This window comes from Molothrus aeneus, chromosome 12 (genome assembly GCF_037042795.1).
Source record: "Molothrus aeneus isolate 106 chromosome 12, BPBGC_Maene_1.0, whole genome shotgun sequence".
Taxonomy (NCBI): Eukaryota; Metazoa; Chordata; class Aves; order Passeriformes; family Icteridae; genus Molothrus; species Molothrus aeneus.
The window spans coordinates 11,308,532-11,330,338 of NC_089657.1; the positions used below are offsets into that span (position 1 = coordinate 11,308,532).

Here is a 21,807-nt window from a genome sequence, read left to right on the forward strand (position 1 = left end):
GAGAAGGAAGGCAGAACTAAGTTTACTCACTAGCTATTTGTAAATAGGGTGACTTTTCTCCAGGATCTCAGAGTTGTCTCACTGCCTAAGGAATTCCATGGTGTAGTGCAGTATCTGAACCCTCACCCTGCAATTGCATGCTGTGGTTTCAGCTCCTGTGTGCCCTACACAGGGGTAGCATTCCTTATCAGTCTGGAAGGCAGATAAGCCTGTCTGCTACCTTCATTCAACCTCTGGAGAAGGAAAGGCAGGCAAAGGTTTGGGATTGTACCGGGTAAGGAGTCAAAACAGGGGTAAAACAGCACTGGCAGTGCTGTACCAGCCAGGGCAAAGAGCCATCTCCTCTGGGGTCCCCTGTAAGAGGGACCCAGAGATCTCAGCTGGAAAAAAGTGAAAATACCCACAACCCATTGTAAGCCTCCTGTCAAAGGAAAGGAAACAGTGAGTGCCATTCTTCCCCACAGCTCTGCAGAAAAGTCTTCAAACCTTCCCTGCTCTGGTGCAATGGGCTGATCCAGAGGAAACAAAGAGAGCAGATTGCTGTGGGTTAATGGGCCCACAGCCAGCACCAAGGAGCAGTGCTGCTGCTCCATGGGCAAACCAGCTCCAAATAACTTTTGCCAAGGCTTTCCTGACTCATCCCTGGAGACTGCCCTGAAGCCTGCCCAATCACAACATCAGGGAACGCTGCTGTCCAGAACATTCCTGCGTGCTAATGTACATGAGCTTCACACTTGCAGTGCTACCCTAACTCTTGTTCTTATTAATTCTGACATCCTTCTTGGTCATTTTCCCCTCCCAGTTTGACCATGTTTAGTTCTTTTTAATCTTTCTGTGTAGACCAATCCTTCCCAGTGCTATGAATAAATAAAAGCCTTCTGTTCTCATCAACAAAATGGTCTTTTAACAGTTGCAAGAACAACATAGCAATCACTTAGAAAAAAAACCAAAACAAAAGCAGCTAATATTTGATGCATTTAAAAATATCTGCTCCAGATATTTTCTACATTTTAGAAATAAATCCTTCACTAAACAGAGAAAGCAGTGAAAAATAAGAGAAGAAGCAGAGTGGGTGTCTGAGAGGGACCTGCTAACCCATCAGAAATGCTCACCACACACAAAGCAGCAGCAGCAGGGCTGCCAGAGCAAGCTGAACTTCAGTTAGAAACATCTAAGGAATGTGAATAAGCTGTTAGAGCTGCAACCTTCCCCTCTGCTTTGATCTGACATTAAACATAACTCGAGAGTGGGAAACTCAACAGCTTCAAAAAAGGTGAAAGGGTCAAAGGTCTTCATGTACCAGGACAGGTAGAGGGTTTATTCCTCCTGGAGAAAGGAGGATGAAAGTGAATCTGGTGGCTAGGAACTGCCACCAGGTTAGGGCTGAGAATTTCATCCTCCTCATCCTTATGTAAAACAGACACAATACCCCTAAGTAGCATGAGCAAGTACAAGTGAAAAAGAGGGCTAATTTCAACTATGATTAAAAAGTGTAAGAAAAAAGTAAACACATTTTTGTGGTCCCTGTATCTTGCAAATGTGTTTCTGACTGCTATTAGTTGACATGTACTTTTGAAGGTGAAATTGTGGTTTTTCTGGGCTCTGGCCACGTAATGCAACCATAGTGCATTAGATCTCAGCAAATGAGATGTTACAGGAAGAGAGACGAGGATGGCTGGAACATCATGTGCTTCACCAACTCAAAATGCTTGGTATGAGAAAACAAAGCCACATTCTCTAGCCTTTATTCTTGTTTTCCTTGGCTCTCAGCTTTACAGATCCCTAAAATTACTGTGTTAAAACTAAAGGAGCTGCAATCTGCAGCTGACTGAAGAACTGCAATATCACTCCACTTTGATGAATCCCCCACAGTTATTCTTTCTGAGAGCTTTCCTAAATTGATGTCCAATAACCTAATATGTTTGTATCTTTCTTCTGTCATCAGAATCTTGACATAATAAAATAATAGTAGTACAGAAATTAAGTTGAAAAAGTGAGATTTTGTTTCAAAATACTTAAACTTGCAGAAATAGCCAGGTCATCCCAGCAGCCTTAATTGTGCTGTCATGAAGCTGCATGCCAAGCAAACCCAGAAATCATGGGAAACAGTTACCTGCCTGTTAAAAAACACCTTATAAGAGACCACAGGAAAAAAATTGCTGTGTTACACAGAAATTCCATTTTCCTCTTTCACAGGGCTGATATAAACCAAAGCCATCTAATAATATCAGATGTAAGGTAAGGTTAAGAGGTCTTCTGGAATTCAATTTCCACCGTCACCATGGAAAATTTCTAATACATATCTATGAGGTCCAGCAGTCTTGTGATTACAATGAAATATCCCAAAGAGTAAATGTTCAAATCTTCACATACCGAGAAAAGCGAGCCAGAGGTACCTTACACTAAGGGGCAATACTAAGACCCAAATTGGAGTGCACAGTGTCTGTTACTCTGTGAAGCACCTTTTTGGTCAAGCCTTGCATAAAAGGAAACACTGATGCAGAGCAGCCTTTGGCAAGATTTAGAGCCCATGTGTGAGCTCCTACAGAGTCAGCAATAAAAATGGAAATTATTTTTCCTTCTTTTGACTGAAGGATAGACACAACATAAATCAATCAAGTCACACATACTCCAACCCTGGTAACTTCCCGATTCATTTGGGAAATCTCGCTTGCCACGCTGTGGAACTGCATTAATGATCTCATGGATAATGCACCTGTATTGGGAATTTTATCTATGAGAATACCAGAACCTGAACAAATATCCAGGTCAGGAAGTCTACACAGAGCTCACACAAATAAGAGCCATGGTATGAGGTAGGGAACAGACAGCTATTATAGTGCTAACACAATTGAATAATTGATATTACCCAAAGATATCCAAAGGAAAGGACACAAAAGGGAACACACTGCTGAAGTGATTTGGAATAGATAAAATATTGGAGGAAAATTTCAAACCTCCCAGTCTGACCAGAGCAGTTTTAGCAATGGAGGCATTTATGTCCTTCAGCTTTCACTGGCATTTATCTCAGGATGTAATTTGTATTTCATCAAAGTTTATCCTTTGTGGTTGTCTTTTTAAGTGCAAAGATTATTATACAGAGACTAAAAGATGTTAATTGTCTTTTAACTTACAGTGAATCAAGGCTCAGTTACATCAGCTCTTTGTGTAACACAACTGTGTTTCCATTGTTCTGCTTTCGGGTTCCTTTTCACCCTCTCCTCTTTACTGATCAGGAAAACAGAATTTACAAAGAAAACTGTAGGTCTGACAGGGAGAACAAAGTTGTTAACTGACCTGAGAAATCGGATTTGTACTAATTGCACTGTTTAATCCAGCAATACTAGTGTATTCTAAAAAAAAAAAAAAAAAGCCCAAAACACCAAGAAATATTTCTGTTTCTCTAGTGAAAAAAATGTTGAAGGAAAAAGAGAGCAAATGGTCACACAGCACAAAACATGCCTGCCAGGAACACACACCTCAAAGATCCTTCTCCATCAACAGAGGAAGCATTCTCTGTATCAAATCCATGCAATAAATAAATTTTTTATCATTTCTTCTTGATTTGTTGCTTCAATTAATGCTATTTTAACTCTCCTTCTTAAAACCTTTATCAAGCTTTATGGGAATGAGGAGCTAAGGCATGGTGTTAAACATGCACGGAGAGCAACTGCAGTCCTGGAGCTCAGTGACTTTTTGTATGGGCTGGCTGTGGTCTGCTAACAGCAGCTGCAGGGGGAGCAGCATGTGGCCTCCTCCATCCCCCTTCCCATGAACTTTATGCCATACAGACAAACAGAGGGGGATGGAGACACTTCCTACTGGGATTACTGCAGACTCCTGCTAGCCTGCCTCCAGCTCAGAAGGAAGTGCATCAAAATGAATGAATCAACACTCAGAAACACTCTGCCTACACAGGGAGAGAGAGCCCTAGGTGCTGAGTTAGGATATTTCTGCACAGGTCAACTCTCTTTGCAAAGCCAGCCTCAAAGATGGCATGTGATCAATTGCTCCAAAATAAATGTCACATGGGTTTTATTTATTTTCCTTGCAAGCTGTCTTGAGGGCTAGATATTCTCTTTTTCAGAAGAAAATATAGGGATCATTTCTGCATATCAAGTGCAGTGCTGTGATCAAAAGTGAGTCACAAAAGCAAGGGAGATCCTTGGTACCAAGATTAAGTAAGGCTTTGCCTTTCCTCTCACAGGTAAATGGTGCAATGACTAATGTAGTGTCAGGATCTTCAAACTCCAGTTAAACAGTCCTGTCTTTGAGGAGGGCTTGGGGGCAGGTTTGATTCTTGGCTTCAGCCAAGTAAATTGCAGTATATTTCCCAATGTCAGTGGCTAATCTGCCCAAAGGACATCAGATTTACACCAAGATTCATCCCATTTCAACCTGTCAGCTCAGAATCTGGCCTTGCATTTTGCCTGCTGCCATCATCAATCCCATTGATTCATTTTGCTGATACTGATACTGATGGAGTGGCTGTCACAGGGAGCAGTAGTCTGCAATGATAAAATCAAAGCAAAGATCTCCAAGCACAAGGAAGTTATGAAGCGCAAGGGTTTATGTGTGACAGGAGGCTACCAGAGAACCAGGCTGGGTGGTTCAAATGTGTTGCTGGGATGTCCAGATCCATGCACTGCAGGAGACCTGGTGACACCCAGCACATCTCCATCACAGCACGGGGCACAGAGCAGAGCCCTTTGAGCAAGAAGAGGCAGGGACACCTGCCCAGCACTGTGTACCTGGCCCAGCACTGCCCCACTCTGCTGGCTGAGGGCCAAAGGGGTGCTGCTGTGCTGTCACAGCCTGGCACCCTCCTCAGAGGGTTTCTCTCAGAGCTGAGGCATGCACAGCCAGCTCCAGTCTCTCTGCTGGAGTGTGGAGATGTCCTCAAAGGTGTCAGTGATGCCTCCTTGCCTCTCCATGTCTCAAGGGTGCAGCTGTCTCATTGTATCAGTATATGAAAGCTGTGCTGACATTTCAGCCTCCTCTCTGGGATCACTTAGGACATTGACCGTGAATTCAGCAGAAATGGCTCCTGGTCCCACTTCCACAGTGGGCAATACCACTTCACCCCCAAGAGACAGGTGAAGAAGAAATAATCCCTTAGAGTGAGGTCAAAAGGCTAAGGAAAACTCCAAGCAAACAGGGATAGCTTTTACAGACTCAATATGCAGATCTTGACAAAGCAACAGGTAATCCTTTTTTCATTTATGTCTGGTTGTAAATATTTTATTGGCTCGTCTCTCACTGCTGAGTAGCTGTAATAGCATTAATTTCAGCAAAGGCCTGAGCTGCTGTAAATCAAGCCGAGTTTTTTACTCACCATGGTCATGGGCAAACACAAACAAGTTGAGTCCTGTCAGCTTCTGGGCCAAGTCATCGTAGCGGCCGCAGTGCTCCCCAGCGCCGTGGGCGATGAACACCAGGGCCCTGAGAGGAGCACCAATGTACAAATCATTAACATGGCAACCACCCTGCAAACACTGCAGAGCTGCAAGGGAAACCATTCAATTCAGCAACAGCATTTCAGACATCAGCAAACATCAAGCAGGTAAAGAATTTGCAGAGTTTGAATACGGGGGAAACCGTTGTTACCCTGGCCTGCCATCGACCTGGCAGTCAACAGGTTGTTGTAGGATGGGTTCCAGGGAAGGCAACTGCTCATGGGCCAGAGCCACCATGGTCTGCTGCAAGCTCTAGATGCAGGTGGGCATCAGCATCAGTCCCTGAGCTGGATATCTCCAAGGGCTTGAGGCTCTATATGGCTCCTCCAGTGTAAGTGATGCCATCTGTTTATTTTGGGACTGATATCTCTCTGTGATTCAAATACCAACACTGTCCTTAACTTTATAACTTCAAACATTGTCTGATGCTCCAGAACACTCTAAGGTGGAATTTCAGCCAAAGAATAGGTTTCCAGCACTTTGCTTGGAGTTTGGAATTTTATCTTTTGACACAATTATGGTAATTTTACCATTCCAGTTTCTGCCCCAAAACAGTTGTTTCACTTCTAGGATTAAAGTGATTCTTACATAGCCACTGTGCAGACAGAGATAATAAAAAAACTAGTCTAACAGACACTTATTTTTGAAAATACTTATATTTGAATATTCCAGTTTTATGAATAATACCTCACTTTTACTGGAATGTCATCAAATGGAAGTGGCTGAACTTGAACCTCCCCAGTGTTTCTGCTAGATACAATTAGTGTAGACTTGGGCTAGAACTATAGCAGAAGTAGCTATGAGATTACAGAAGTTCTGCTGGATTTGACAGGTGACTATTTAAAATCCAGTTTTAGCAACATAAACATAACTTCTTTGTTTAAAAGGACCGTTTGTCCTTGCAACATCAGCAACCACAAAACCATTTGAAAACTACAAGTTTGGCATTTTCAGTACATGAACAGCAAAATATTACAAGAACTGACAACATAAAACAATGACAGCAGTTAACAGCTAGGGAATTCCTCAACTTCATCTTAATTGAGGCTTTGAATACCTTTTTAGACAGTCTATTCACAGCAATGTACTGCTTAGGTCTTAAATATATTTAAACTTAAAAAACATGTTGGATGATGTAGAAACTCCTGTCCTAGCTCTTTAATTAGCACTTGCTTTAAAGCATTTGCCCAGCTGGACAATTCAAAAGCACATCCATCCAGACCAGAAGGATTGTGCAGAGTCCACTGCAAACACAAAAGCAACAAGGCAAAGATGCTCTGGTATCTGTCTAACACCAATTAGCAAGGGTGACATTAGGTCATGTACCATATTTAACTTGCTGTGCCTTACAAATCCTCTTTAGTGCCACTGAAGGTTGCAAAACAATCTGTGTGGAGCAGTCATTCCTTCCTTTGTCATTGTCCCTGATCAATTGATTTGTCAAGTTATCAATGCACCTGGCAGACAGACTGATTTTTGGAGTGCAGGATCTATTATTATACCTCCAAATACCGAAGAAAGTGAGACATTGCTTACTCAGTGGAGAATATTAACTTTCTTCCTGTGGGCCCATTGCCCTGATATTCAACAGACTCAGCCAGGCTAGGTCTCTCTGCCACACCTCCTACTCCCACACCTCCTACTACCCTCAAGCTTGACAGCTTCCTTGCTCAATGTCTTACTTAAGCTCTTTAGGGGACCTATATTTGTGTCTGCTGACTAGGCACAGAGATAAAGGTACACCTTGGCTGACTGAATAAAGCCCTTCATTTCTCAGAGAAATATTATTTGAATTAGTGCACTAAATGGCACTAAGCGAATGAAACCTAATGGGAAGCTGGCAAAGAGATCTCTTCCAGGAAATTCTTAGTTCTTCATCCCTGTGACAGCAAAACCCTTGTTTTGCTTTTATTCACAATGATGCAGCATCCTTCTAGATGCTAGGAGCCCTCACTTTATGTGAAACCAAGTGAGAAAAGATAAAAACCCAAAGCTTCAGAGAGGCAAGGTGTTCCTGTGACCTTTCCTTCCACCTGGAACACAATTTCCAGGTGTCACAGAACTGAGCCTTTGCACACCACAAGCAACAGACCTGGGTTATTATTTGTCTGCAAAATGCTGAATAAAACCCCTGAGCCTGTTTGTGCCTTAAGAGCTCTAATGACAGTAGCTGCTGAAAGGACTTAGATACTTTTGAAAGTTTTGTCCTGGCAATAATCATAAACAAAGCATAAAATTTCCAATTTGTTACACTAAAACAAAGTCAGCCTGTCCTGTTGTTCAATAAAAAGTAAGAGTGGCTTTACTGACTCAAAACTAGGTCACATCTACACAGCTCTTTAGCTCCAGCTTTCAGGTCTAAGCACAAGGGCCACATATTGAACACAACCTTCAAAAATTGAAATTAGTATGAGTATCATCTGAACAAGGATTGAAGGATTTGGCTCTTTCAGTTAATCTCCAGTTTTCCATTACAAAGTAAGTCTAGATTTGGCAAATAACACCTGAAGGCAGTGTAACAAATATGATTTAACATATTTTCACTAGCAAGCTGCCAGGAAAATACAACAAACTATTAGATTGATTGACAGCAATTCTTTCCTGTATGTAAACATTTTTACAGATATCCCTGCTCTTAAGTCACAGTCTTCTCCTTCCTTACCACAATGGCTGGAATAACAGATTATCAGAGATTGCTTTCAACAGAGCCATTTAAAATTAATATGGATCCTGCAGTGCTTGTGGTTTTGCAGGGCTGCAGTGCCTCTCTGTGCAGTCTCAATGAGAATTTTGTTCAAAAAAGGGGAGAAATGTCTTCACGTCCAGCTCTTGCAGTTGTGCTGCTGCAATCCTTGCAAATTTGCAGGTAGCAAACACTGTGCACAGCCTGCAAAGCTCTCTGCAAAGTGACCTGTGCCTGGACCCCTGCTGGTTCCAATGTCTCTGACCACAGGCACAGACAGCTGGTGGTGTATCTCTGGGTGCTTCAGCTGGTTTTGGCTGGTGGAACACCTCGAAATAGCAGGGCTTTGGCACCTGCTCAGGGCAGCAGCTCCTCCCGGAGCAGCAGGACTCGCCCGCAGCTGGGCTGGTCTGAGCACCAAGCCAAGGTGTGAGCGGGGCGGGATGGGTCCCACGCTCCTGCTCTCACCCGGCTCTGCAACAGCGATTACGGGCTATTAGAGGAAACCACTTTATTGACTGCTGCTTGCAAAAGCAACAGATGGTTTTTGCAGATTCCTGCCCTTCCCATGGCCTTTATCACCTCCTCCTCCTGCCCCCTCCCTACTGCAGGTTTCTGCCTCCTGGTACTGCACAGCTTGGCAAAGGCTTGCTTATTACAACAAGAAATAAGAAGAATATTTGTCTTTAACTTTTAAATCAACTACTGGCTGTGTTTAGTTCTCCTCCTTGATGAGGTTACATGCACCCGTGACCTGTCCCTGCTCCCACATCTGCCCTCACTGCTATCAGTCCCTCCTATATTGCAGCTGCAGCCTGTTCAGCTTTGTCTAACACATCAATGCCACACCTGCAGTTAACACAAAGCACCTGCAAACACCCCCGTCCTTTATTAGGGAGGGTGGAAATTATGGAGGCCAGGCTGTAACATAGTCAGTATGCACAAACCCACATGAACACCTTGTTCCCTTCTGTCCTGCCTCTTGGAGAGGTCACCACCTGATCCAAGCTTTAGCTGTGTCCAAGCCATCCCTATTTCTCACTGTAGCTTCACATCAACTAATATTTCTCCTCTTGTGTGGGCAGCAAGTTTGGAGGGGAGTGTCATGCTTTAGATTGCAGTTCTAGGTAGAAAGGCAGTACCTGGTTTAAAGGTTCTCACTTTCTGTTTTGCTGTCTTTTTTGACAATTGTTCAGAGATACAATTCCACAGTCAACTGGAGGAGAACAATTCTAGGGAAAATAAATTGCAGCACTGGACTTACACACATGAGCAAAAGCCCTCTCAAACCAAGACTGTTAGAAGAAAAATACATTGAAAGCGCACCCAGAAAGTTGCTGTGCTGTGACACCTTGCAGGCCTGAAATGCCACTCAGGGCTTGGGCACAAGACCCATGTTATTGCTTTGCTTTGAACAAAATTCATGTTGAAACAGAGCTAGACAAAGAAGGTTGCAAGCAGGATGGTGTGAATTTAACATCTTGTGTCCTCTGGGGACAAAGCCACTTCTCTGGGACCCCATGCATGTTCTTTTATTGCCAGAAAATAACCCAAAACATTAGGGTTGAACGAAAGAACGGAAGACAAGCTTCCTATGACTGCATATATGAAAAATGCAATCTTTTCCACCCCATTCAATAGCATCCCTCTTCAGAAAAATATTTAAGTACTTGCCTTAACCTCAGGAAACTTTCTTCAACACATGAAAGTCAAGTACAGGATGAAAGTAAAAAAAGGATTTAAAAATGCTGTCCAGAATAAGGACTGATTTAATCACACACACAGAAGTGATTTCCTGAATCAAGCCCTCACAACTTAAGCTAATACCATGTTATTCTATGTTAGGCAACTGTGCTTTTCATTTGGTCTTATGGATGTTGTTACCAGAACCAGATCAGCTTTAACAAAGAACATCTGACTTGCACAGTTTTGAATTCCAGACACTAAATTCCTAAAGTAATTTTTAAAAACAAACTGACAGGAAAGCTCTGAGCCAGCTGAGCTGCCAGAAAAATGACTGGCTTAAGTACTACATTTTGTTGTGTTGTTTGAGCTGATTTATCAGTTCCTTTGTAGCTGAACAATTAACTTTTATTTACCAAAAGCTGGTGACATTTTTGGACAAGCAAGTGGATAGTCACTCACAGATCTTTTGGTGTGTTAAAAAAATGTTATGTGTGTATTTTGCTTCCAAAGTATATTATAATGGAAAGTCTCTGGAAGGTGTTTATTCTTGTGTTAGCTGGGTGAATGGGCCTCACTATGAGGATTAGCTATCTATCGTATAATAAAATTTGTTGAGGTTTAAGTGTCAATCTAATTTTCTACCCTTGGTATTTGCTTAAAGGTTACAAAAAAAATTCCAGGTAATAATTTACAAGAACATGTAATGAAGAACAATTTTTTTTTTGTGATCTAAACAATTGGTGATCTTTTCCTTTTCTGGAGGGTTCTTCAGGCCCTTGCTTTGGGCGTAAGACCTGAAGTTTGGAAAGGGGTTGTCTCTGTCTCTGTTCTTCAAGTCAGTTTTTGCATTATTTTTTTCTGGAGGTGATTTGTCCCCCAACACAACCCTGAAAAAACTTGGGCCATGTGTAGGGGTTACAAAAAGCCCTAGCAATCAAACTCATGTTATTAATGCTTGTGACCTACACACTTAGCCAAGAGTTCAGCCTGGTGTCTCCAGTTAGACAGGAATATTTATGGAGTCAGGTGTTCCCTTCTTGCCATCCTTCTGCCTCTAGGAGACATCTGAGCTATGTCCCCCTGGAGGTGCAAGAGGGAGTGACTTTTCTCCCAATTCCAATCTGTGTTTCAAGGAGTCATTACACCCCAAGGGTGTTTCTGGCTCTCTTGCTCAGGTTTTTGCATTCTCAGCCTCTGCCCTCCTGCCCCACAGCTTTGCCATGTGGGCCCAGGCTCTGGGAGCCACCTCTCTCCAGCAGCTCTATTACTGCTTTTCCCAGTTCAGGGAAAAAAGCAAATCAGAATGTCAACAGCCTGGAGCTGAGTCTGTATCAACCTTCTCTCAAAACCACAGACCATCCAGCATTAGCGTGGATACCTCACAGAGCTCTGAATCTGGAGGAGTTTATCTCTGGGGTTTAACTTTGAAAAGCCTTTATGCATGAAAGGACATGTCAGAGGAACCTGCACTGTTCTCACAATACACAATTTCTGCTTGATTATACAGAGCTTGTGGAGGTTGAGGGTTCTGTACATTTGTGTTTGATGTGGTTTGATCTAGACTAGTAGAATCAGTAGCTTTATTCCTGTCCAGATCTTAAATTGGCATTTAAAAATAAGCCTCTTCAGCAAGCTCTGCTTCTTGCTTTCTTTCCTCATTTCCTCATTTCCTCATTTCCTCAGGCTTGGAAGTTCCCATGCAAGCTCCTCCAAAGGGGCTGCTGTTAATTTAAGCCCCATCTTGCTGTCTTACATCATAGAGATTTAGGGCTCAGTCTTAAAACCTGAGCCTGCCCTCTTGCAGCATGTCTGCAAGCCTGGTCTCATCAGACATCCCAAAATCACAACTCCTCACAAGAACAGAGTTAGGAGGACATTTCAGAACTGCTATGTTCTGAAGCTGTGCAGAAGGAGTAACATGGCTCAGTTTTCCAACCCCCTCAGAAAGTGCAAACATCATAAATCAGCAGAGCAGAGACGGATCCGGTTAGTACAAATATATTTCATAACAAAAGGTTCAACAGGATCCAGCTAGAGCCAGCACAAAACAATGTGGAGAAATAGTTTAAGCTGATTTATTGTAGTTTTTCAAAAAGCAAGCCCTCACTGGGAATAACTCATGAGAGGTCTAATACCAGCAGAAGAGAGGAAGGAAATTTCAGGTGGCAGTGGGAGAGAAAGAATTATTGGGTCCTTGCAACTGCATAGCTCTGGCTAAATCTCTGAAAAGTTAACACAAGATCAGCTGTACTTAGTTTCAAGGAGGCTTTGCAGCAATATTTTAGGGAACATAAAGCTGAGATCAGAGGTGAAATGCCTGGTGTGTAGCTTAAAATTCATGGGTTGGATCTTCTCACCCCATTCTTGAATAAAACTGAGGAGGGATTCTAGGGTTCCATGGACTGCTCTGGGAGCACACTCCTCCACTTTGATATCAGAGATGGGATTTGCCTTGGCAGAACTGGCTGCTAGACCTGCTGCTCTGAACCTGCAAGACAGACAAGATCCCTGGAGGCTTGGGCAGCCCAGGGCTGGATCTGAGCTTTCCTGTGGCTGCTGCCCTTCTACGGAGCACAGGAAGCCTGGAAAGAAGGATTATGACTTCTGCTTCCAACAAGAAAAGGAGTAGGCATTGTCACACACACAGGACCAAAGAAGGAATGATATGGGGGACAGAACTGCCCCAGGACCTGACTGGGAGGAATGCTGGAACTGGACATCCCAGCACTGTGCTTTGCTCTGCTTCAGCCCTTGCTCAGTACAAGGGTTACAAGGGAGATAAAATGGAGGTCATATCTCCCAAGGGGAGCTACAGAGATAGATGCACAAAGTAGTCAGTGTCTGTCTAAAAAAACTGTGCAAAACATTGCTTAAATAGAAGACATCTGCTGCAAAATTCAAGTCAACCTAGAATCACCCCCAATTCTTTTAGATTAGATTTAGGGTGTGGAGGGAGAATATGGAAAGAAATGAAAGAGTTTCTGGCACAGATCCCCCTGGAAATCAGGAAAAATAAAGTACTTCTGGTTAGTTTGATTAAAAATTAATTTTGACTTGGAAGCACAGCCACTGCAGGGCCACCACTCTCAATGGAGCCCCAACAGACAGGGAGTAAGAGCAAGAACAGTTTTCACAGACTCTCCCTCCTCGTCACTTGCACTGAATGTTTAATGATTTCCAAAGGGACAAAAAAGACTGTTTGGCCAGTCGTGTAGCAGTTTCTTCTTGAAATCAAAATGCAGACACTGCTAGTGAGCCAAAGCCTTGGAAATAGGAAGGCCTGTGTGGGGAGATGGACTGTCCTTTCCAAGCATGAGAAAGCTGCAGTTGAAGGGCAAGAATGTTCTGTCACTATCACTGAAACTCAGCATTACTCACTAGTTCAGTACTACACCTGCTCTCTGAACAAAAAAGGGGGTTTTTAAATATAAAAGTATGTCTCTGTTTCAAAGTAGCTGTGCAAAACCAGTTCCTTTTTACTGAACTCCCTTGAAGTCTTGGCATATTCAGAGCATTGGAACCTGTTCCAGTGACAAGTCATTATTGCTGCTGTAAGTTCATAGCCTGAAATCCAACTCAACCCTAATAGAGGGGAAGCTTCCTAGAAAGGAACAAGGTGTGTTTCATTAAGGGATGAGCTCAAGCCATGCAAGATGCTGCTTACATGGCATCCCAGCCACATTTTTACAATTTAACCTCACTTTTTGGCATAGCACAGAAGATGGAAATTCAATTATTGAGGTGAAGAGTTTTAGATACGCCTCTGTAGCTTCCAAATGATGGAAATTATTTTATTGAATAAAGCCATCCCCCTGGTTAGATCCACACAAGTACGTGGTAATGTTTAAGTCCTTAGAAACTTGCTGCTTGCTTGGTTGTTTTAAAATATTTTTAAGAAGGGCTTGTGGTGTGAGACAAATAATCAAGTGCTCCAGAGAATACCACATCTAAACGTTAAGTGGCACCTGCTGGAGTCCTGTAAGACAAGTCTGCAGGCTTCTTCTGACCTCAATTCTTTTGCAAGGATATGCAGGACATCACTTGGAGTCTGAACCAGGTGCACCAGAGGTTCTTCAGAGTCAATTCCCCCCTACAAATCAATGGTTCTTAAAAATGGGCTTTTCCATGGTTCAGACTCTAGCATGACTCTGATCACCTCCAGTCTCAAGCTGGTGTTTCAGGGAGTGGTGGTACAGACAACTCATGACCGGCAATACTGAAAAAGTTGTCTCAGGAAGAATTCATCTCAGCACCCCAGCACCTGTGCAGGGAAGAGGCTGAAAAGCACACACCTGGAAAAAGAAGGTCAAAACATTTCTGAGCTATTCCTGCATATTCCTGAAGTACTTTGATGAGGCATTTGGGGCTTATGTGGGCAAACCTTCACTAGCTTGGAATCATACAATGGTTTGGGTTGAAAGGGACCTTAAAGGTCACCTAGTTCCAACCCCCCTGTCATGGTCAGGGACGCCTTCCAGGAAGAGAGCTGTGAATAAAGAAGGAGCAAGAAAGAAAATGACACTTTGCCTGTTCTGTGAAGTCAAGATACTATGTTATTATAACGCTTTAATGAAGCACTGACAGTGCAATTCCCAGTTGTATGACAATGGTTTAAAGAAAGACTTCAATTCCCTGAAATACTTAGACCCAATAATACTGTTTGTGGCCAGGCAATTCCACTCCTAATGTGGAACTCCTGATTACTTCCTGCACTGAGTCAATTGCCCATCCTCACTTTTACCTTCCTGATCCAATTTTGTCAGCAGTCCTCTGTGTTGGCAGAGATCTTAATTGGTTTTCCTTAACTAACTGACAAACTCATTATAAGTTCAGATGTCAGAGGTAGCATGGGTCTCTAAATTGCCAAGTTTTTCCACATGATTTTCCAAAATCTAGGGTGGAATTATCCCATGAACTTAGAAGCTCAAGGATTTATTTCTTAATCATAAAGGGCTTATGTATATTTTAACATATTTTGAGATTAAACACATTAATTTCCAATGAAATCTTGGCACATCCCAGTGCTGCACTTCAGCCTTGCCCAGCTATGAGAGGAATCTTTGCAGCAAGAGGCTTTACAGGCTCTGTCAAAATCAATATCAGCAGCTACTCCTCTGGGAAATTAGGAATGTCACAGGCAAAGCGTTTGCCAAGGCTTTCAGCATGTTCCAATTAATTTACTATTCCATGTTTGCTGTAGACCTGAGGTAGGAAGGAAAGTTGAATGTAAGCAGTTCTACATGAGACATGGAATGCTGCTAAGACAATGATCACTGCAACAGGAGCTTTAAATGGCTGCCATGTTTATTCATGTTTTATTCATGTATTCATGCTGAAATGTTTATTCATGTTTTGGACCAAAGTGAATTTTAGTCACAGGTGAGGTGCCATGGCTTACCTACAGATGACTTAAGAGTTGGATACAGACTTCAGCCTATGCTGCCAAATCAATATGTGTTACTTCTTGGCTGCACTGAGCAAATCTGGGTGTCCAAAGGCTTTAGCCACTGCAGGCTTGGTTCCTAAAATGTTTTTATTTCTAACACCCAGGCAGCTTCACCTCTCTCAGTGAGGGCTGCCATGCTAACACAAATAAGGAACCTACCTGCCATGAGTTTTAATCACTGCCCTGTTGATTTGCTCTCAAAAAGTGCTGGATGTAATAGATTTAAGCTCCAAAATGTGAATGGGGACCTGTCCAACTGGAGGTGCAACTACTAGAATAAAGATGGGTGGTAACAATAAAAAAAAAGAGTATTTAGTTAGATGAATCCTTGGCTGCAATCATTTTAGATACAGGCAAAGAAAGCCAAAGGCATGTGGGATGTCTTTTCTGCAGAAAAGCTTAAAATAGAAAAGGAAATCAATACTCATTTACAGTATCTGGCAGTCACTGAACCAAAACATTCATGTACACCTACAGCTGAGCAGAAATAACAACATTTATTTAAACCACAAGCTGTTATTCTGCTGCAGGAATGCTGTGTTTCATGTGGAACACTTCACCAGAGACTGTACCACATATTTCTGCCCATTTCTAAAAAGCCTCAACAATATCCAGAGCAAATACTTTCAATACCACAGTTATTAATCCCACCAGCTTCGACTCCTTCGATTCCTGGCAAAGAAAGAATGAGAGCTGGTGTGGAGGAGAAAGTGCCCAGCAGGAAGCAAACCTCTCATGGGCAGAACTCTTAAATAATGCTTCAGAACAGAAATGTAAACCTGTGTGTAAAAATGAGGCAATGTTTCCACTATGCAAAATTACAGGCTTCAAAGGAAGGAATAGAGTTTAACAAATCAGCATTCCCCAAACACCGAAAGTGAAATGAAATGTAAACAAAGTGAATCTGCTGATTGCTTGTTTTTTTTCCATTCCCCAGCCCTGAGAAATGTGACCAGTAAATAAACAGGATAAATAATAACAGCAGCTGGCTTTTGTACAACACTCCTCATACAGAAAACCCAAAATGCTTTACAAATGGTGCAGCCAGGCTGCTTGCAGAGGTCACACAAGGCAGAGGTGAGTGGCACCTCAAGAGATTCTCTGATCCATTACCCCACCCCAAGCAAGGATCAACCCTTCTTCCACTGCCACACAAACTGAAGCACAGAGGTAAAAACCCATTCCTGTGGCAGCACAGCATGCCAGAGGCAAGGATGGACACACAGTGTGAGTAAAAACCTGACTCTAAAGCAGCCAGCGGGAGCTCAACAGCAGAGTTCAGATATCACCATGGGCTCCCTGTGCTACATGGAAGGGGGCCACAGTGAACCTGGAAGGAACAAAGTCAATTTAAAAAAAAAATCTTTCTGTCCTAACGAATTTATGGGCATCTAAAAATGTCAGAAAGATGCTCTGTGCATTTTCAGGACAAGCTGGGTTGAGATGTTCCACATCTCTTTTTTGGGGACAGACAGAGGATGACTGAATGCTGATTGCTTGATGTCTTTTTAATAACATGAGGTTATGATTGCTGCTCAGAATACAGATTTTAATGCTCCAAATATTGTAGACTAGCTCTCACATAAAATTGAAAAAATGAAGAAAAAGCTTAACCATTAAGTCAGCTGGATGTTATCTTACAGAAATTTAATTACTTACTGCTTCCTTGTCACTCCTAATGCCTTTCACCCAGCAAATTAAACCACTGCAGATTTCTGGAATTGACAATTGAATTTGAAAGCCCACTGAGATAATTTTGAAAATAGAAGTTAAAACTATGTTGAAAAATTATAAAAATAAGCTCATCTTGTCTGTTGGTGAACCAACTAACCTGCTGATATCTACTGCAAATTAAACCAAATTCTGTTTTGAAGAAAGACCAATGATTTAGGTCTTATTCCCTCACTCTACAAGCTTCAAGCTTGAGCAAGGAAGAAAGAAAACATACAGAGCAAGACATTTATCACAGGTCAGACAGACATCTGAAAAAGATCAGCAGTCTTTCTTGCACACCAAATCTATAGTAGTTTGTACATTTTCTCCTTACCTATCTGTACACAAAACCAGAGCAAATGATAACTACCCTGTTACTGCTGAATGTTTGGCTTAAACCCAGTTGTCAATATTTTGTCTCCCTTTTTTCTCCGTTCCTTCTTTTCAATGATTGCCACTGAGACAATTTACTTGCAGCAGAAGTAAACGAATTCAGCAGAGAACAACTAATTCATTGCTTAGTAGATTTTATTTAAAATCTCTCTTCAAACATCAAGCATTCTTCAACCACCAGCTGCTCAAGGAATAACTTACTTTCTCTGGTAACTTTCATCTAGAGACTCCAGCCCCAATTTGTATCACTTGACTGGATGACTACACACCATTGTAGACAAGGAAATAAAAGTATGGATAAATTATAAGTCTGATTCTGTAAATCACTGGTCATTGTGTCCAATGACTGTCTTGACCATGTTTTGCCTGTTCTCTGCTCCTCATTGCCTCCTTTTTTCTGTTTTTTGACACTAAATTCTCTAGGTCTAGCAAGTTGCCTTTGCCACCACTCAGTATGGGAGGATTCAGAGCCTTCCATCATCAAGTGAGTGCCTGCCAAACAGAAACAAAGATAGTTCCTGGCTGCAGAGCCAGTGTCTGACACAGAAGGGGGAACTCTTTCGTGCCAGTGGAAATATTCATGAAGTTTGGTGTTACTCAAGGCTGCCTTCAGACACAAACATACTGCATCTGCCTGAGAGGAATGAGCACATTCCCAAGCAGAAAACAACCAAGACCAAGATCTATCCCCTCTCCTGCTGATGGGGATATCCCATAGGAGCAAGCTTGGAGGCAGGTAAATCTGACTGCAGTGCAGTGGCCACCAGGACAGCTTCCACCAGCTCTTCCCCTCCTGGCTCCAAGGACACACGTTGGTACCACTGTGTGGGCAGTGACTCTGGTCAGCTTGGGGATGCCTTCCTGCCACCACCACCCAGTGACTCCCCCAAGCCTGGCTGCTTTAGAAGATGTTTGTGGTTGGGACTAGCCCAAGGCTGGTATTTGGGATTGCTGCACCAGTATTTTTCTTTCAGTTAACATAAGTGAAACCGTATTGGTCTGCAAGAGGAAACCCTAGAGGAGATATAATTCTAATGATGTCTAAAAACTTTACTTACCCTGATGTTTGCTGATTTCCTTCTTTCCTGTTATGGACAATAAGTCACACTGACACAGCGTCAGAATGTCTGTGCTGTGGAGAACAGGACAGGGATGGCTGGGTGTAGTTAAGGATGTAACTGGGGTGGGATGAGGTAAAGGACCTGCCTAAGCATATCTTTAGGGATCTCATGGACAAGATGCAACACTATCTCCTTGGATACCTGGAATAATCAGCCATTTGGTATCAGGGTTGGGTCACATCTCTTGCATAAGGGACAATAGGAGGGTTCAAACACTGGTGGCTTCCATTCAAGTGAGAACACATTAGGACAATGACATGCCTGAACCTAGGGAAGGCAGCACAGCCAAATCTGTCTGCAGGGACAGCTCTTAGAACAATGCAATTTCCCTAGAAGAACAAAGAGGTCAGATGTTCACCCTGACTTTAAAAAGGACAAAGTCACAGCAGTCTGAAGGGAACTTGCAAGGCCAACTCCTCTGCTACAGACATCTAGAAAAAATAGCCTCTTCCAGCCAGAACAGCTGTACAGCCAGTTCTTGTAGATGTATTCACAGTGATCTAAAAGAGATGCTGTGTGTTCCAAGGGATGTTCCAAGAGTGCTAGAGAAATTGATGGAAGGAACTGTGTGCAGCTCTTTTATTATTTTTACTCAACCCGTATATTCGTTATAGCGGTGAAATAAAGTGTTCTTGCATCTGGAACCCTGCTATGATCACTGAGTTGTCTGCTTCAGGTATTGTGTCACTACCAACAAATAGCTGGTTCAGAGCATTCCCAGTCTGATCAGATGAAGAAGAGGTCAGTGGAGGGTCTGCCCAGGATAAAGATCTCTAAATGCTGAGTGACCAACTTAGGCATCCATTGGAGTCATAGCACAAAGCCAGTATTGATCATCACACTTGTATTCCAATTAAAGAAAACTAACTGTTTGTTTTACAGATGCCAGGTTTGCTTATCCTTCAGTCTCTGGCAGAATAATGAGCAGAAAAATTATCTTTACAACACTATCTTTAGAGCATTTTTCTTCTTCTCTCCTATTTCTACCCCTGCTTCTTATATTCACCATGCTGGACAACATTGTTTCCAATTCATCAGGTGGCACACAGAACCAACACTGATTTTGCTTTTTCTTGCTGCTCTCAGGGTCAGGATGAAATATTACTGCTTTGAGACTCACCACAGGGAACTCCAAAAGTCACCTTGTTCCCAGACACTGATGTCACAAAGTTGTACACCTGTGCCCTGGAGCAGATCCTAACAGGGCAATGAGCAAAAGGGACAGTTTAATTACAATTGTTATTCCATTTGCTATTCACCTTTTCCCTTGGTTTCTGTGGAATACAAGGCAGATTTCCTTGGGCTGGACATTCCTGTGGAGACTGAAAAAAAATTATGATACTGAAGAAGCCTGTTGGAAGTATCTGCAGTGAGAACCAAAGCAGCTCCCCTGTCTGTCAGAGTCCCTCTCACACAAAGCTGGTTTGCTAATTTGCCCATCCTCTGGAACCACATAAGGAATCATAAAAGGATGCCCCCATTCACAGTGAATAAGACAGTCACATGGAGCAGAGATAACAGAGGCATTAAAGGAACACATACACAGCTGATGAGAAGAAGGGATGCTTTAGAAACTCAGGCACTAGCAATACAGCAAGCAAAGCCTGGAATGTTGATTTGACAATGATCATTGTCATTTCCCTTTGCAGTGTGTGCAATGGGATCAGAAAAACAGAGGGAGCTGAATTCATCCTACAGCAAACTGTGCTGACATAAGTCACTTTGCATCCTACAGATTTGGCTTTAATTTTGAGTTGACCTCATTAGTACAAACAAAGTGTTTTTCAAGAATGATGCTGAATTAGAAACTGCTTGAAATATTTCTAGAGACTAACACAATACACTATAATTAAAGATATTATAATCAGTGACTTGATTTCTTTTCCTCTGACTTCACTTTGCCTTATTTATTTATTTATTCATTCACTTTGGAAAGGTCTGAAAGTCAAATTCGATTTTGTCATTTGCTCATGCTGGGAGCTGCGCTGTTCTTCTGTAAATGGAAGTGCTGGTAATGACATGCCAAATGACATGCCAAAATCATCAAGCAATATTTACAATTTAAGGGCCAGTTCAAATACAAAAGCAATTTATATTTCTGTACCACAGGCACACCTGCAAAATCTTTGGGGAACAGAGAAATCTGTTTTCTCCTTATTGGCTTGGCCTTGCATTACTAACAAGTCAGAAAGAATGGCAGGTGTTCTTCAAAGAGTAAAAGAAATTGTAAAAAGTAAATAGAGAAGTGGGTGCCTTTTGTTTGTTTAATTTTGTATTTTTAAACACATCTCAGGTGTAGAACTGAAAGAACTCTTAGAAAGGCACTGTTTACTCAGACAATTGCAGCTCTGTTTACTTAAACTGTGCTCACCATGTCTGAAGTTGAGCCAACCCATTGCAGTGTAAGTTAACAATGGCCCAGGAATGCTCTGTGACCCACAGGCAGAGCCACAGGGCATCCAGACAACCCTCTAAGTCCACCTAGAGACCACCCTGTGAGAGACACTCAAGCACCATGCTAACTTGCCAGGTGATGGTTCCTCTTCAGTGACTGAGGAGCCTCACATTCATCCATGTCTGGAAATCACATTTTCACATGCATCCTCTAACTTCAAGTGTCTCAGCTTAAAGTGACTGATCTGCCAGGAGAGACGTGGGTATCATTCTGTCTGAAGTCAGTGGCAGCTACAGCTATGAGCACCTTTGAAAAAATTACTCTGAGTCAATAAATCTCACAGGACTTACTTGAGGTCAAGAAGAGGGGCTAAAAGTGCCCTACAAAATACTATTTGTGCTTATCTAGGTAGTGACAAGAATGGAGGAAGCATCTAGAAAAGGCTACAGGGATATACACCACAGAGGAAGAAGGTCACCTCTGAAGTTCCCCAGGCCCTTCAAGGGCCTCAAAGGAAATGTCTTCTCCTCCCAACTTTCCTTCCCCTTCCTCACCAGTGTCTATTCTTAGCAGCTTTGTCTGAGAGCTGGGAATAGAACTTGGTTTCTTAATTTCCCACCTCCTGTTACCTCATATTTTGTCTCAGAGTGCTCAGGGTGGTGACAGAGGTTTAAGCCTTGCTTATGTTTACACAGTGACTGCTTTCCCATTAAGTAGGGTTTCTTTGGCTACTGGGACATACTATAGGCATGAGATCAGTCCTGTTTGGTTCTAATGATTTAATTCCTTCAAACAACATTACAAAGACCTGAAAGTGCCATGCCTCACCCAGATCCTAAGTGTTGCATTCAGCAGTGAGCACTTGGTGCCAGAGTTGTCCTTTTTCATGGTCCACAAGTTCTGCTGCTGGCACA

The 21,807-nt window shown here is 42.5% G+C and overlaps 1 protein-coding gene across 2 annotated transcripts in view; it reads right to left on the bottom strand.

The window, feature by feature from the left end:
* MGLL (monoglyceride lipase) overlaps window positions 1–21,807 on the bottom strand; it is a 62,304-nt gene that overhangs the window by 36,192 nt on the left and 4,305 nt on the right. For both annotated transcript variants that reach the window (XM_066558416.1, XM_066558414.1), the window contains exon 3: window positions 5,336–5,442. In XM_066558416.1, the coding sequence (XP_066414513.1) occupies window positions 5,336–5,442 (107 nt within the window). The remainder of the gene's footprint in view (window positions 1–5,335; window positions 5,443–21,807) is intronic.